This window comes from Chiroxiphia lanceolata, chromosome 4 (genome assembly GCF_009829145.1).
Source record: "Chiroxiphia lanceolata isolate bChiLan1 chromosome 4, bChiLan1.pri, whole genome shotgun sequence".
NCBI lineage: Eukaryota > Metazoa > Chordata > Aves > Passeriformes > Pipridae > Chiroxiphia > Chiroxiphia lanceolata.
In genome coordinates, this window is record NC_045640.1 from 25,696,339 (window position 1) to 25,709,560 (window position 13,222).

The window sequence follows — 13,222 nt, forward strand, 5'->3', positions numbered from 1 at the left end:
TTCTAAAATATTTAGCTCATATATACAATTTATCTATATATGCTATTCAAGCCTTTCAGTCATTAATATTTATACAAAAGAGCAACAAGTGTGCAACCAGACTCTTTCTGAAGGTTCTTATAATCCAGAATTATGCTGTTCACTTAAATTATCCTATAACTGGCTTCAGGGCATTGTTTTAAAAGCTTTTATGTGGTTTTAAATAATGGGAAATTTGATATTTATGACTGTTGTTGTGTTCTTCCTTACACTGAAACTAAGTAATTTCATAATACGTTTATAAATGGCTGTAGATTAACATTCTCTTGCTTCTGGTTATGAATTTATCCTCTATGTTGTACCTAAATTATAACAGTCTTTTTGTCAATACAAACGTTCCTGTGGAAGTTGAAGTTTCAAAGATGAATTGCCTGTTCTTTTTTTTTCTTTACATAACATCACATTATGTAGCACTTAAGTAGTTTGCTTTCTTTCAAGCTATTCACTGAAGAGTTTGTCCTTGAAATCCCTACTCTGACAAAATTTGTAGCAAACTCACTTTTTCTAAGCAGATATGAATTAGGAAGTTTTAACTGATGCATGTCTGAGTTCTTCTCCAAATTTGATTCCACTGTTCTGTGCTGTTTCACTATGTGTAGTACACCAATTCACCAGCCTTATTCCCTCCTAAATGCTTTCTTCTGCTATATCAGTGACACCAAGCTAAGAAATTCGAATCAGCTAAATAAATAGACCCATTTGAAGACATCCACACCTTAATTAGTGTCCCCACCACTTTGCTTTTTCTATCTCCAGTTTTATATTGGAAGTTCTTCAGGAAAGACCCATGGACTGAAATCAATGTACCTTGATTACAATGTTTCTTGAATTCCTAGCAGAGTTATAGCTAGGACCAGTGCTATTTCCATGAGGTGTTTTACCAGAAGAAAATATTGCTCAAAAGAAGGCATATCCATCTTACAATGTCAGAAGATTATATGTATACAAGTCTACCACAGATGTCCATAATTAAAACCTGTAAAATAATGACTGGTTTAAAAGGTGCTAAGAATTTTTTTATTGACAATATTTTACTGCAGAAGAAAGGGGAAAAATTAAATTATCAGATGAAAACAAATTAAACAGTTTTTCATACAGTACATAATTAAATTTAAGAGCTCTCTGCTACAGGTATTGTAAAGTCCAAAAGGAAAGGTAGATTTTGAAAGCAGATGAGGAAAATATATGGGGAACTGAGCAGCTTCTGCTTAGGCAGGTCTAGATGACTGATTTCCAGACGTAACTGTATATTCTTACATTAAGTGCCTACTGGATCAAAGACATATATTCAATAATACAGAGAACATCATGATTTTATGTTTCTATACAAACAAGTTCCTATTTCCCCAGAGATAAAGTTTGAAGTCTAGTGAAGAGCAACGCTGGATTGCATATTTTTATATCATACTGTGAGCCAATTTTCTATGCTACATAGTGAACGCAGAGGAGAACAAAGCAAAAAGGTTAGTTTTGAGATGGATTTGGAACTGTTTTATTGTAATGTGAAATATGATTGAAATCCATCCAATTACAAATGAAGTAATGGCCTTCAGCATGAGATTAGAGGATGATTTCTAGTTTTCTGTAAGCATGTTCCAGACTTCCTGCTGGAATACCTCTTAGAGAACAAGTAAAAAAGGCAGTAAGATAGAAAGATATCTCTTACGAGGTATAACTCAAAATCTCTTGATCTGGGCCTTTTTGTAAGTTACTCTCTTGATTATGTGAGGTCATCTGCAGTTACATGTTTCTCTTAAATAAGCAGCAGCAGGTGTATAACAATAGTTAAAATGTGTATGGAGTCCCTTATCCCTGAGGAGAGTCCATCTCTGCCCCTTTGATGATTCAGCATCTCTTGTGAGATGAACTCATTGTATATTTCCCAGAGTTAATGTCAAAGCCAGTGTTTGTAATCTCAGAATATGCACCTGAACTCTTGACAATCCTTATCCTAAGCACTGATAAATATGCATTCAAATACTTCTTATTTAGTATTCACTGTATCACTTATTAACTAAAATGTGTATGCAAGAAGCAAAATATTGAGTATGTGTGAGTGTCTTGTGACTCTGAAACTAGGGGGTTTTTTATGTTTTCTGCATTGACCACATTCTGATTCTTCAGACTATATCTGCAAATTCCTCTACTATGCTACTTCTCCAAATATCTAGATGCTCCCTGTGATAGGGAAGAGATCTTTGAAAACAAATCACTTTGCTCAGATATTCTAGGGATAAGCAGGTATTCATTAACTGTGGTTTGTTATGTTGTGCAGTCAAGACCTTTGATTTTTTTCTGTTTAAATACCCGTGGTAAAAGTACTCCTGTGTATTTTAACATTCGATCAAATATTTGGGATTTTGAGTATTTTTTCCCCACATTTTCTTACTACAGCCTTTCTACAGAATTGGTTCAGATCCTTTCTTCCCACAACAAACTCAGCTGAAAAAAAAAATAATCACACCTTCTGGAGCTTTTTTCAATTTTAAGAGAGTGATGTAATACAGGAAGTATTTCTAGATGAAGAGGTGGTTTTGCTTGTTGTTGCTATATGATACAAGCCTGGTCTGAGAATGTATATCTGCTGCCAAATAGATGTGCATCCCCTGCTACATCTTCCCACAGTCATGCACTGAGCACTTCATCACCAGCACAATCCGTGACTTCTTGTTTCCACTGTTCCCTGAGAAGTGGAGCTAAGTCCCTTACATTGGTTTGTCCAAGGGCTGCCTGTGTCTCCAGATGAGAGCTGCTCCAGTGCTGTGGCAGTGAAAGGTCTCCCATCAGGCCATCCCCATATGGCTGGGGAAGCTGCTACCAGGCAGGTGGGAGCAGCTGTGGACAGCTGGGGCTAGTACAGCCATGGGGATGGAATGTGGGACAGAGCAGGACATGTCTGAGGATTGTCCCAGCAGCATGGCAGAACATTCTGGGGGAAGAAAGGTGGGGAAGAGACCAGCTCTACTGATGCTTCAGGACAGCATGGTTTCCATGGCAACCCCTCCAGCCTTTCCCTCCATGGGGTGGATGCCACAAGGAGACTGTTGACATAGCAACCACATCCTGAGGAGGGGGGGTGATGGGTGTTGACATAGCAACCACCCTGGGTGAGGAAGGTGGGAGGGAGGTCCCCAGTTGTCTGGTGAAGGGTAGGGACCGTCACATGTGTCATGCAGCTTCTGTTGGCACCTAAACTGGGCCTGGGGGGTGGCCTCCCACAGTGCTGGCAACACAGGTGTCAGACAGCCAGGAACACTTTATTTGTGAGAAACAGGCATTACTGAAAATCTTGAAAAACAGGAAGGAGCTGAAACTCCCAGGCTCCCTGTTTGTGCACCTCCTTGGTATAAGTGACATTTTCTCCTGCTGAAACACTAAAACTAACAGTGTCATCAGCTCCGGAACTGGGGACGAGACTTGCTAATTGTGTCAGAAGCAAAAGCCCCTTCTCTGCATATCCAAAGTAATGGTCTTATTTCAGTACATTACCAGACATTTTGCTTTCTAATATTAGAATACTATTTAAATGCAAATTAGTATGAATATTTCCTATATTTTCCCATAGAAAGTAGTAGAGAAATAGTTATTTTTTCCTTGAAATAAATATAACTCTCTTCACGACCAATTTTTATTACTAGACTATCCCTATGATGGCTTCCAGGTAACAAGGAACAAAAATCCTTGTGTTGTCTGATATATTGCTGGGGAATACAATGATCATTTCATGCCAGACTGGGTTTCCATCCCAGTGTGCAATGTAATGGAGCTCAGCCAAAGGTTTTATATGGGTCTCCCCTCATTTTCACTGCTTCAGCAAGGGTATTTTCCTCTATTTCCATACTTACACACTCCACTGGCCTTCCAGCCTCCTCTGAAAGGTCACGTTCTGCTACATTAGCCACAGAACTCACTCTCAGGCAGGGCCTGCTGACGTTTTTTGTGAGAGGGCCTGATGAATGCCTTTGTGAGCACTGCGTCAGAGATATGGGCCAAGAGTCAGACACAATGTACTTGGTCTTTACACTGTTTTCCAGCACAGTTTCTCAGGTAGAGTTAACATTTAAGGTTGCAAAGTGCATGTCATTATTCAGCCTGATAAAGAATGAGCTTATTAATGTTTAGGGAGAAAGGTGGGAAAGAATAAGGAATCATGTGGAAGTTTGTTAAGAGAAGAAGAGCTTTTGGGGTGGTTAAGTTCACTTTCATCTTTCTTTACTTGTAGGTGACCTGGTGTTTAAGTCATTAACCAATTTCAGTCTCTCACACTTGGAAAAGTTAATACACAGCAGAACATGCAGAGCTTACAAACCAGTAGGGCTAGCTAATACTACAGACAAAAAAAATTGAAGTACAGCAGCAAACCCAACTGTCTTCCAAAGAAGGCAGATGCTACAAAGTGTTGTTAAGGAAAGTTTCTTGTGCAATCGTACAAACAAAGGTTTTAGGGTGGGTGGCATATTGTATAGTACTCCTCTGGATCATATATCATTAAAACTCCCAAAAGTCTGGGGAGATGAGAAAGTGTGATTTACACTTTCACTAGAGAATTGCAGTCATGATATTGTCCTCCTCACTTCTTTGGCAGATGATCAATGCTGTCATTCCAGCATCACTGAACTCTTTGAACCCAAAGACCTCTGCTAGGACTGGAAAAGGATTGTAAAAGATCTCCTGAACTTTTCCTTTATATTCTCATCCATACACACTACCCTGTGACTCTCAAATAGGCATAGCTTGCAAGAAAAAAATATGTGCTGGATTGCTTGTACAGAGCATTTGCTGTAGTAATGCCACTTACTTGGGTGGAGATAAAATCCCAATGAGCTGTAGGTATCTGAGGTACAAACTTCCAATGTGTCTTCATAGTGTTAGGAAGTCTGGAAAACTAATTATTGAAATGCATTGGACTGAAATGCACTGGAGAACAGGAAAAATTTTAATGACACAGAGGATCAAGTGATTATGAAAAGTAGGTTTCTTCTTGTTAAAGAAACATCAGTGTTAGAAGGACAACTGAATCACTACTGGAATAGGCATAGCGTCCTTTCACCAACTCCTTTGTACCTTCAGAAGGACTTCGATCTGTGACCACATTGCATGGGACAGTGATTCAGCTGATACAGTTGATCAATTCACAGTTATAACAAGTGGTTTCCAGAGCCGATGTCTAAACAGACACACTGAATTAAAAAATAAAATGTTCAGTTCTGTGAGCTTTTAACCATAGAAATCAGCTATAAAGCACTGATATCAGACAAGTCTATTATTAGGCTATCACTGGCATTGTAGGATTTGCTTCTGTTGGACTTGAAGCAAATACGATTTGACATAGAATTGGAATGATCGGCAAATAGACTTTAAACTATCTAAACCACTGAAAGCTTTGATTTAAAAAAGACTAAGCTGTCTTATTTTTTAAAAATGTAAATATGGGATGTCTTGACTTTTCAATACACTCAAGATTGGGAAGCTTAGCAATAAAACTATGGTTACATTTACCACTTCTTCGAGACTGAATCTATAATTATAGAAAAAAATTGATAGGCTTTTATGCTGGCAGTCTGATTAACAAGTACTGGACATCTGTCCAACCTTCCAGCACACTGCATGACATCAAAATTATTCTTGCTCTGATGAGTCTTGATCCTTGTAAAGGATCCATAAATGAGGTCAGCATTCTTGAGACACTGGCCTTGTCTTTTCCATGGGAAAGGGCATAGCGAAGAAGCTGTGGTAATGCTGTAATAAATATGTAGTGAATACAGAATATGTAGTACTAGACTTGAGATTCAAATCAAGACTTCAGATTAAGATTCAAAATATCCATAGGCCTCTGAAGAAGGACTTAGACATGAAGCTCCAACACCGAGATCCTCCAAACCTCTCTTTGGCGCTGCCTTGCCTCAAAGGCAGCAAAAGCCTTTCATTAATGAAAACTTGACTAATTCCCTGTCTTGGCCATGTGCCTCATCATCTCAGTGTTGACAGGACATGACAGGTACCTCCTACTCGTGTCCTATGGGAACCATAAAATAGGGGTTCCATTGCCTGTCTCACCTGCAGGGCTTGATGCAGTAGGTGCTCCCTGAGCATGCCTGGTGGATCAGATCCTACACTAACTGTACATAAGCAGATTCTGCTTTGTTACAAATTGTGTCTTCCAGGAGGCAGTGGTGGGAGTTGTACTTTGAAACAGACAGTAACAGGACAGCACGAGTAAGTTGCTGAAACAGGAATGGAACACAGGCTTGCTGTACCAAACAGTACTGTTCTTCAGCATCATGATTGATGTCCATTTCTTTGTTTCTCTCTTTCTCACTATTAAGGAGTACAGTGGTCACATTTCTTCCACATAAAGGTATCGTAGAAGAGCTGGTGGCCTGTGATGTGCTTGCTAGGGAAAAGAGGTAGAGAAGAGACTGAATCCAGGTATCCAAGACATGAGAGATTGCAAATAATCATGTTCTGCCACCTTGTTTCATCCTCTGCCTTTAAATCTGAAAACACATTTGCTTTCTTTTTGAATGAATGAATGCAAATGCCAAACGGAAAAAAGATGCTTCCTGGTTGTAATAAGTGGGACTCCTAAGTCATATTGGCCTCAGGATATTCTCTGAGCTGAAACCAGTCATAAAATAAGACAGTATTAGAAGAAAATGCCATATATGCTTTCCATCCTCTTACTTTTAATTATCTGTCTGGTAGATGACTTGGAATACCAGATGAACACTGGGTCTGAGCCTATGTACTGCTCTGGGATTCTTACATAATGTCCCTTTGTGGAACTGCTCAATAAGATGCTCAGCCTTTGAATTAACATGAAAAATGCTTCATCTTACTTCAAACTGACTTAAAAAAGAGTCATGTTATGCAAACAGCCTATCAAAAAAAATCTTAGGATGTTAGTGCAGAAATTTTTTCTACTTATTCTAAGAGTAGGATTTTTTCGAAATTGGCCTCTTACAACAGAGATGAAAAAGATGAACTGATTAGTCTTAATCATTAATTAGTAGCAATAACTCTTGTCTTTTGCCATCTGTGAATCTCAACTCAGTAACTCAGCAGGAAAATAAGGAGAAGATGTCTTTTGAAGTATTCTTAAAACTAGGGTTATCGAGAAAATTTGGGGCTATTCCCTCTTCTTTGAAATAGTACAACAGGCTGCCTGCTAGTGCCTTGCCACTGACACTTGTATGCCTTTGACACAGCAAATACAAATTTTGTGGAACATATAAAGATGAACTCAATTGCCTACAAATATGAACTGTCCTATGTACTTAATTCCTAGCACCATACTTGGTCACTGACCCCTAATTTCATGTACAAATAAATTACTCTACAACCAAATATTTAAGGGCTCTCATCGCACCTGAGTGTCTTAGGTGAAGTACATTTTACTTAAAACTTTATGAATACGGAAGCAAATACTTGACTACACTGGGCCAATATGTCACCAGACTGCACAGCTGTGCATCTGCAAATATATGGTAATAATGAGGATGAAACACAGCTCCTTTTTTAAAACTTTAAATATTTCCTAATAAGTTAAGTGCATTAAAATTCCTTTTTTTTTTTTTAGTTTACAGATCTCAAAGCTGTTTCAGTTCTGAAGTAGGATTTGCAAATGCATTAGTAAGCTTACACAAGCTAGAAAATATAAATGTATATGTGCCATAAATGTTATGGTGCTAGACTGCTCTGGTCTGTCAGCAGCTTGCTCTGACATTTTTCTACCAGTGTTGACAGTTTATGACATACTGTACCAACACAAGGTAGATTATTAATAGCTTGAAAGAAAGAAATGGACAAAAAGATATTGCTATTTTTTTTTTTTTGGCTAGAGCTTTAGCCCGTGACTGCAATGTTTGGCAGCACCATAATTTTGTAGCTGAAGTGGAATAAAACATTCTTTAGAATGGAATTTGCTACCAGAGAGAAAAGGGTACGGCTTTCATACGTAAAAACCTTTCTCATTTCTGCAACATCCATTGTTAGGTAGTACAAAACACGAAACTCAAATATCACTGACATTTTCCAAAACTTACAAGAGGAATAATAGATAGGACAGCATCCCCATCCTGTTGATTTTAAAAAAGGAGCTGGAAAGATACAGCTCCCCATCCAAACAGGCAATCTTGTGTTTTGCTTGATGCAGTAGTTACATTGTGGAGAGGCTGCCACAGCACTACTCTTTATAGCCTCCATCATACAAAGCAACAGAAATGGTCACGGACGAGCAGCTGGAGTCAGTGAGGTAGAGACTCATTTCACGCATGGCAAGAAAGAAGACAGAAAAACTATCATTCATTGCTGGTATGAATTGTGGAAAGCATTTTAACAACCTTACTACCATTTTACTTTGGAACTTTGAAACACCCTCCATCAGTGTCAGAGGAGTATGTCTTCTGTACTGCAGAAATACCACACACAAAACTGTTCTTTCTCCTTTTTTCACAAAGAAGTATAAAAAGCCTTACTGGCCAATATTTTCACACATTTATAACAACATGTGTTGTTGTGTGCTGCACTGACAAATCAGCCAATGCTGGTTCAAAGGCAAAGATTTTTTTTCTTTGGAATTGACTCTCAGTAGCCTTGTTTGGAATACTACTGATTGCTAATTATCTAACAAGGTTTAAAACTACTAGGAATTGACAGGAGTGAAACACTGTTATTTAAGAAAAATCTGTTTCTCCTTGCAACTTCTATAAGACAGAAAGAAGTCAGCTTCCAAACCTGCAACTGAACTTCCAGTGTTTTAAAGAAAATGTGATATTTTCCCGCCTAGCCTCTCATGTCTTGCTCTTGGTTAACTGCATCTAAATGCAAAGAACTTTCCTTCCTAGCCCTACAGGTAACTATGAAGCATTTCATTGTTGTTCAAGCAGAGAATGTCGTAAGAGACAGGCTGATGGACACAGTGAAAAATGAGACCTTTAAGCATTATTGCTGGAGTTCTTTCCACCTGTCATAGGTCTTAATCCACATCTTAAGAACTCCCCTTTCCAGGTATAGTCTGATGAGGTCTATGGTCAGACCCCATCTTGAGTACTGCATCCAGGTCTGGAGTCCTCAACACAGGAAGAACACTGACCTGTTGGAGCAAGTCCAAAGGAGGGCCACCAAGCTGATTAGAGGGATGGAGCACCTGTCTTATGAGCATAGGCCGAGAGAACTGGGATTGTTCAGCCTGGAAAAGAGAAGGCTGCAGGATGACTTAATTGTGGCCTTCTAGTACCTGAAGGGAACTTACAGGAAAGATGGGGCAAGACTATTTACAAGAGCATATAAGTGACAGGACAAGGGGAATGGGTTCAAACTGAAAGACAGTAAGTACTAGGAAAAAATTCTTTACTGTGAGGGTGCCGAGGCACAGGAACAGGTTGCCCAGGGAAGCTGTAGGTGACCCACCCCTGGAAGTATTCAAGGTCAGATTGGATGGGACTCTGCACAACCTGGTCTAGTTGAAGGTGTCTTTCCCCACAGCAGGGTTTGGAACTAGATGATCTTCAAGGTCCCCTTCCAACCCAAACCATCCCATGATTCTATGCTGCTTTCAGTCAGATTCACACGCATGCAGTGGGTATATCTGGTTGTTCCAAATCCCACTGTGGTTCAAAAATATAAGCACCTACTCAGTCCCTCCAAGTCCAAACTTAAGGTATCATACCAATTTAAGAGAGGCAGCAGTTTATAAATGACGTATTCATCTGTTCATCTAACTATGCAAAATATTGCCATGGCAGCCATTGTTGTACCTGCTTGGTGGTCAGGCCTTTTGGAAACCTATCTGCTTGGTGCATGATGGTCTTGTGCATCTCCATGTAGGAGAGTGTGGGGTGGAAGAACGATACTAGTGGCCAGTATTTGCAGCTGGATACAGGTGACTAATAGTATCTGGGTTTTTTTTGCTGTTACTGATTGAGAGTAGACTTGAATCATGTAGTTCCTTCAGCCAGATAGTTTTATCATCAGCTGCTCCAGCAGTTCTCTTTTGCAGTCACAACAGATAAGGGAAAGAGTTTTCAAAAAAAGGAGAGATGTCTAGCAAACTTTCTGACCTGTTTTTTTTGCTATCTTAATTCTCATTTTGGTAGAAGGTTATTCAGCTGGCAGAAATGCAATCAGCCTGGAGTTTCAGAATTGTTTAAAGACAAATTATGATATTAGAATAAATATTGTTATTAATTTTTCTTGCTGTAGGGTGTTAAATGATGTCTATGCAAAGAAGCCATTGAAATGTTCATCTGAAAGAAAAGCAGATAGCCAATTTAATAATCTTAGTATCTTCATTTGTAGTCTTATTCCTTGACCAGAACATATTTAACTCTATGACACAATGTAGATCCTAGCCCTATTGTAAGAACATTATTATATGAAAATTATGATTTTCTGAACATTAGTTTCTGCTTTATTTAACAAATAAATGCCTCTGGGCAAAATCCTGTATCATATTAAAGCATAAAGTTGCTCACACTGACCTTGCTAAAAAATTAGTCCTGCTGCAGGGGTGATATATACAGACTAACTAACTTGGCAGCTATTTTGACTAGCAGGTTTAGGAGCTAGTATAAAGCATACAACCTGCTATATTCTGATTTTCAGACATTATGCCTATATGGTTAAAAACCAAACCAAACCAAAAGCTTACACCTTAGCTTTTTTCCAACAACAAAGTCTATAATTCTGCTCCACAAAGTTGTATTTCATTTTGTTGACACAGAACTGGTGGATGAGCCATCTGTCCCCTTTCATATATCAAGGCTAGCAGCCACAGTACAGACTATTCTAGGGCAGAGCTGGTTTATGTATGCTGTCTAGGAGTTGTATCCTCTATATCTGCATAAAAATCTCAAGCTCTCTGCCTTTAGTTTTGAAATCTATTGCTTAAGAAAAGAAATGAAGCACTTTATGTGTGCAATGCATATGGATCTTTAATTTAAAAAATGAATAGTGAATATATAACTAGTAATTAACTATTCAGAGTTTGAAGATGAAGCTACCAAATCCCTAGGTATTATTAAGTGATGAGATAGCTGAGAGCATAGTTCCAATTAGGTTAAGTAATATAGCAGGGAAACCAGGTCCTTCATCACTCAGCCCTTACAGAGAACAAAGTAGTGCTATAACTACAAGAGGTTCCTTTTCCTTACTTCCATACATTGAGTAATAGGGCTCTCATTGAGGAGTAAGGACTGAATCAGCACTTTGGTGCACTAATCACTGCTTAAGTTTGCTCTTTGCCTCATTCTAAGACCTGTGCAAAATTCTTTGCTGGTTGCAAAGTGCTTTGTGACCCCAGGTGAAAGAATACTCCATGTTCACCTGACAAATCGTTGGCTTTTTCTTTAACTGTGCAGTGCAAATAACAATTTCAACTTTTACAAAATGGCCTGTTTTTATCTCAGCCCAGATGAATAATATTTTCACGTAGACTTTAAACTTTATAAAGTGTCAGGAAAGAAGAAGTACATCATTTGCCAGATGTTTGGAAATGAAAACTAAGGGAGAGCAGTGGTTTCCCACTTTTGCTCAATATTCCTTGGGAGTTTCAGGATCTTAGTGCATCTCATTTCAGCTTCAATTTGCAGGAATACAGTAAAAGATAAAATCACTTTTGACAGAAAGCTTGTTACCTGCCAAACATGAAAACTCCAGTGGGCATCACAAATCAAAACCAGAATTCATTTAAATCTTTCTTCTCTTTTTATTGCTTAGGAAGGTAAATTATGAAAAATGAATTGTAATTTTTGAATTTTCTCTGGTATTGATTGCAGTGGAGAATGACACTTTATTTCATTTATGCTATTACCTTCTTTAGTTGTTTTTTGAGTAAGCAGAAGTAGTTCTGTTGCATAAGACTGAATCTAGCATGTAATTAATTCATGATGAAAGGCTGACAAATCTGCTAATGAAAATCCAGTAAATTTTCAACTGAGCTAAGTGTAACTGATAAGAGCTTTTCTGAATACAATTTTTTACTTGTGGATTCTCTCTAACACTAGGAAAAAACAACAGTTGCAACACTGGTGCAAATATAAAGAATTGTTACACATATAAAGGCTATTGTTCTGTTTCTGATGATATTCTGATATATTGAAAGTATGTCTTGGGAAAACAGACCCACTTATCACACCAAACATAGCTGATAAAGAAGGAATAGCCATGTAATATTGTAAGCAGGATCTCAGCAGCTAACTGTTTTATTCTCCAGTCAGAAATACAATTAATTGCATTTGTAAGAAGCTCAACAGACTAGAACACATTTTTCATAGACCACTAATGCCTTTTAACTAACCAAACTGTAACTGATATTTGTGAACTACAAAGGGGATCACTGCATGACTTAACTGCACCTGGCTATGTTTAAATGTAAAATGAGTCAGAGATCCCTGTATGTATGTATGTATTATTATCATCACATTATTTTCAGCATCTATCAGTCTCTCCATCAGTCCAAGGATACCAAAGGAATATTTTAGAAATAATGAGTAAGGGACTGGTGAAAGAGAGGAGCAAAGAAAAAGACGGAAGGGATACAAACCTTTTTTTTAAAAAACTTCATTTCCCTTTCCAGAGAATAGTAAACAGGGTATTCCAAAACTGCTGCCAAGCTAAAAAGAAATGGGCCAGAGTCGACATAGTAATTTCCATGACAGCCATTTGCTACTGATCACACAAGTCCTTCTCTGCAGTACGAAATATTCTATCGAGCGAAGCAACAGTGATTACAGACAGCGCCAGCGTGCTCAAACCAGGACTCATTTGGAGCCATATTGTTTGCTATCTTTTCCACATGATCTGAGATATTGAACTCCTTCATCTTTATCTGCCCGTTTCCAGCAAGTCCTGCTCTAGTTCACTTCTGACTAAAGCCATCCTTACAGAATATTCTCGAAGAGGGCATGAGCTGCCCATTGATCCTCCGTGAACAGGTAACATAGGTTCAAACATCACGAACAGTGTGGTAAATAACAAGCAAAATGAAAAACTGCTCATAACAAGAGAAAATGGAATTTTGGCTCTACAAATGCTGTTTAAGACATTGTGGGCTTTTTTTTAACAGTTCAGGGTGTCAACATGGGAAATGGTACACAAGTAAATAGAATTACCACAGAAGTCTGAGCATGTAGAAGAACAAAACATTTCTTCTCAAGAGAATTAAACATATTTGAAAAATCCT

The 13,222-nt window shown here is 38.4% G+C and overlaps 1 protein-coding gene and 1 long non-coding RNA gene across 2 annotated transcripts in view; both read left to right on the plus strand.

The window, feature by feature from the left end:
• GRXCR1 (glutaredoxin and cysteine rich domain containing 1) overlaps window positions 1-13,222 on the plus strand; it is a 39,844-nt gene that overhangs the window by 1,063 nt on the left and 25,559 nt on the right. Inside the window, exon 2 of the mRNA XM_032686569.1 lies at window positions 1,808-1,810. Coding sequence (XP_032542460.1) covers window positions 1,808-1,810 — 3 coding nt within the window. The remainder of the gene's footprint in view (window positions 1-1,807; window positions 1,811-13,222) is intronic.
• On the plus strand, window positions 3,157-7,668 carry LOC116786181. Its single transcript, XR_004356852.1, has 4 exons — window positions 3,157-3,502; window positions 6,204-6,255; window positions 6,366-6,468; window positions 7,626-7,668. It is a non-coding gene; the product is annotated as an uncharacterized LOC116786181 (long non-coding RNA).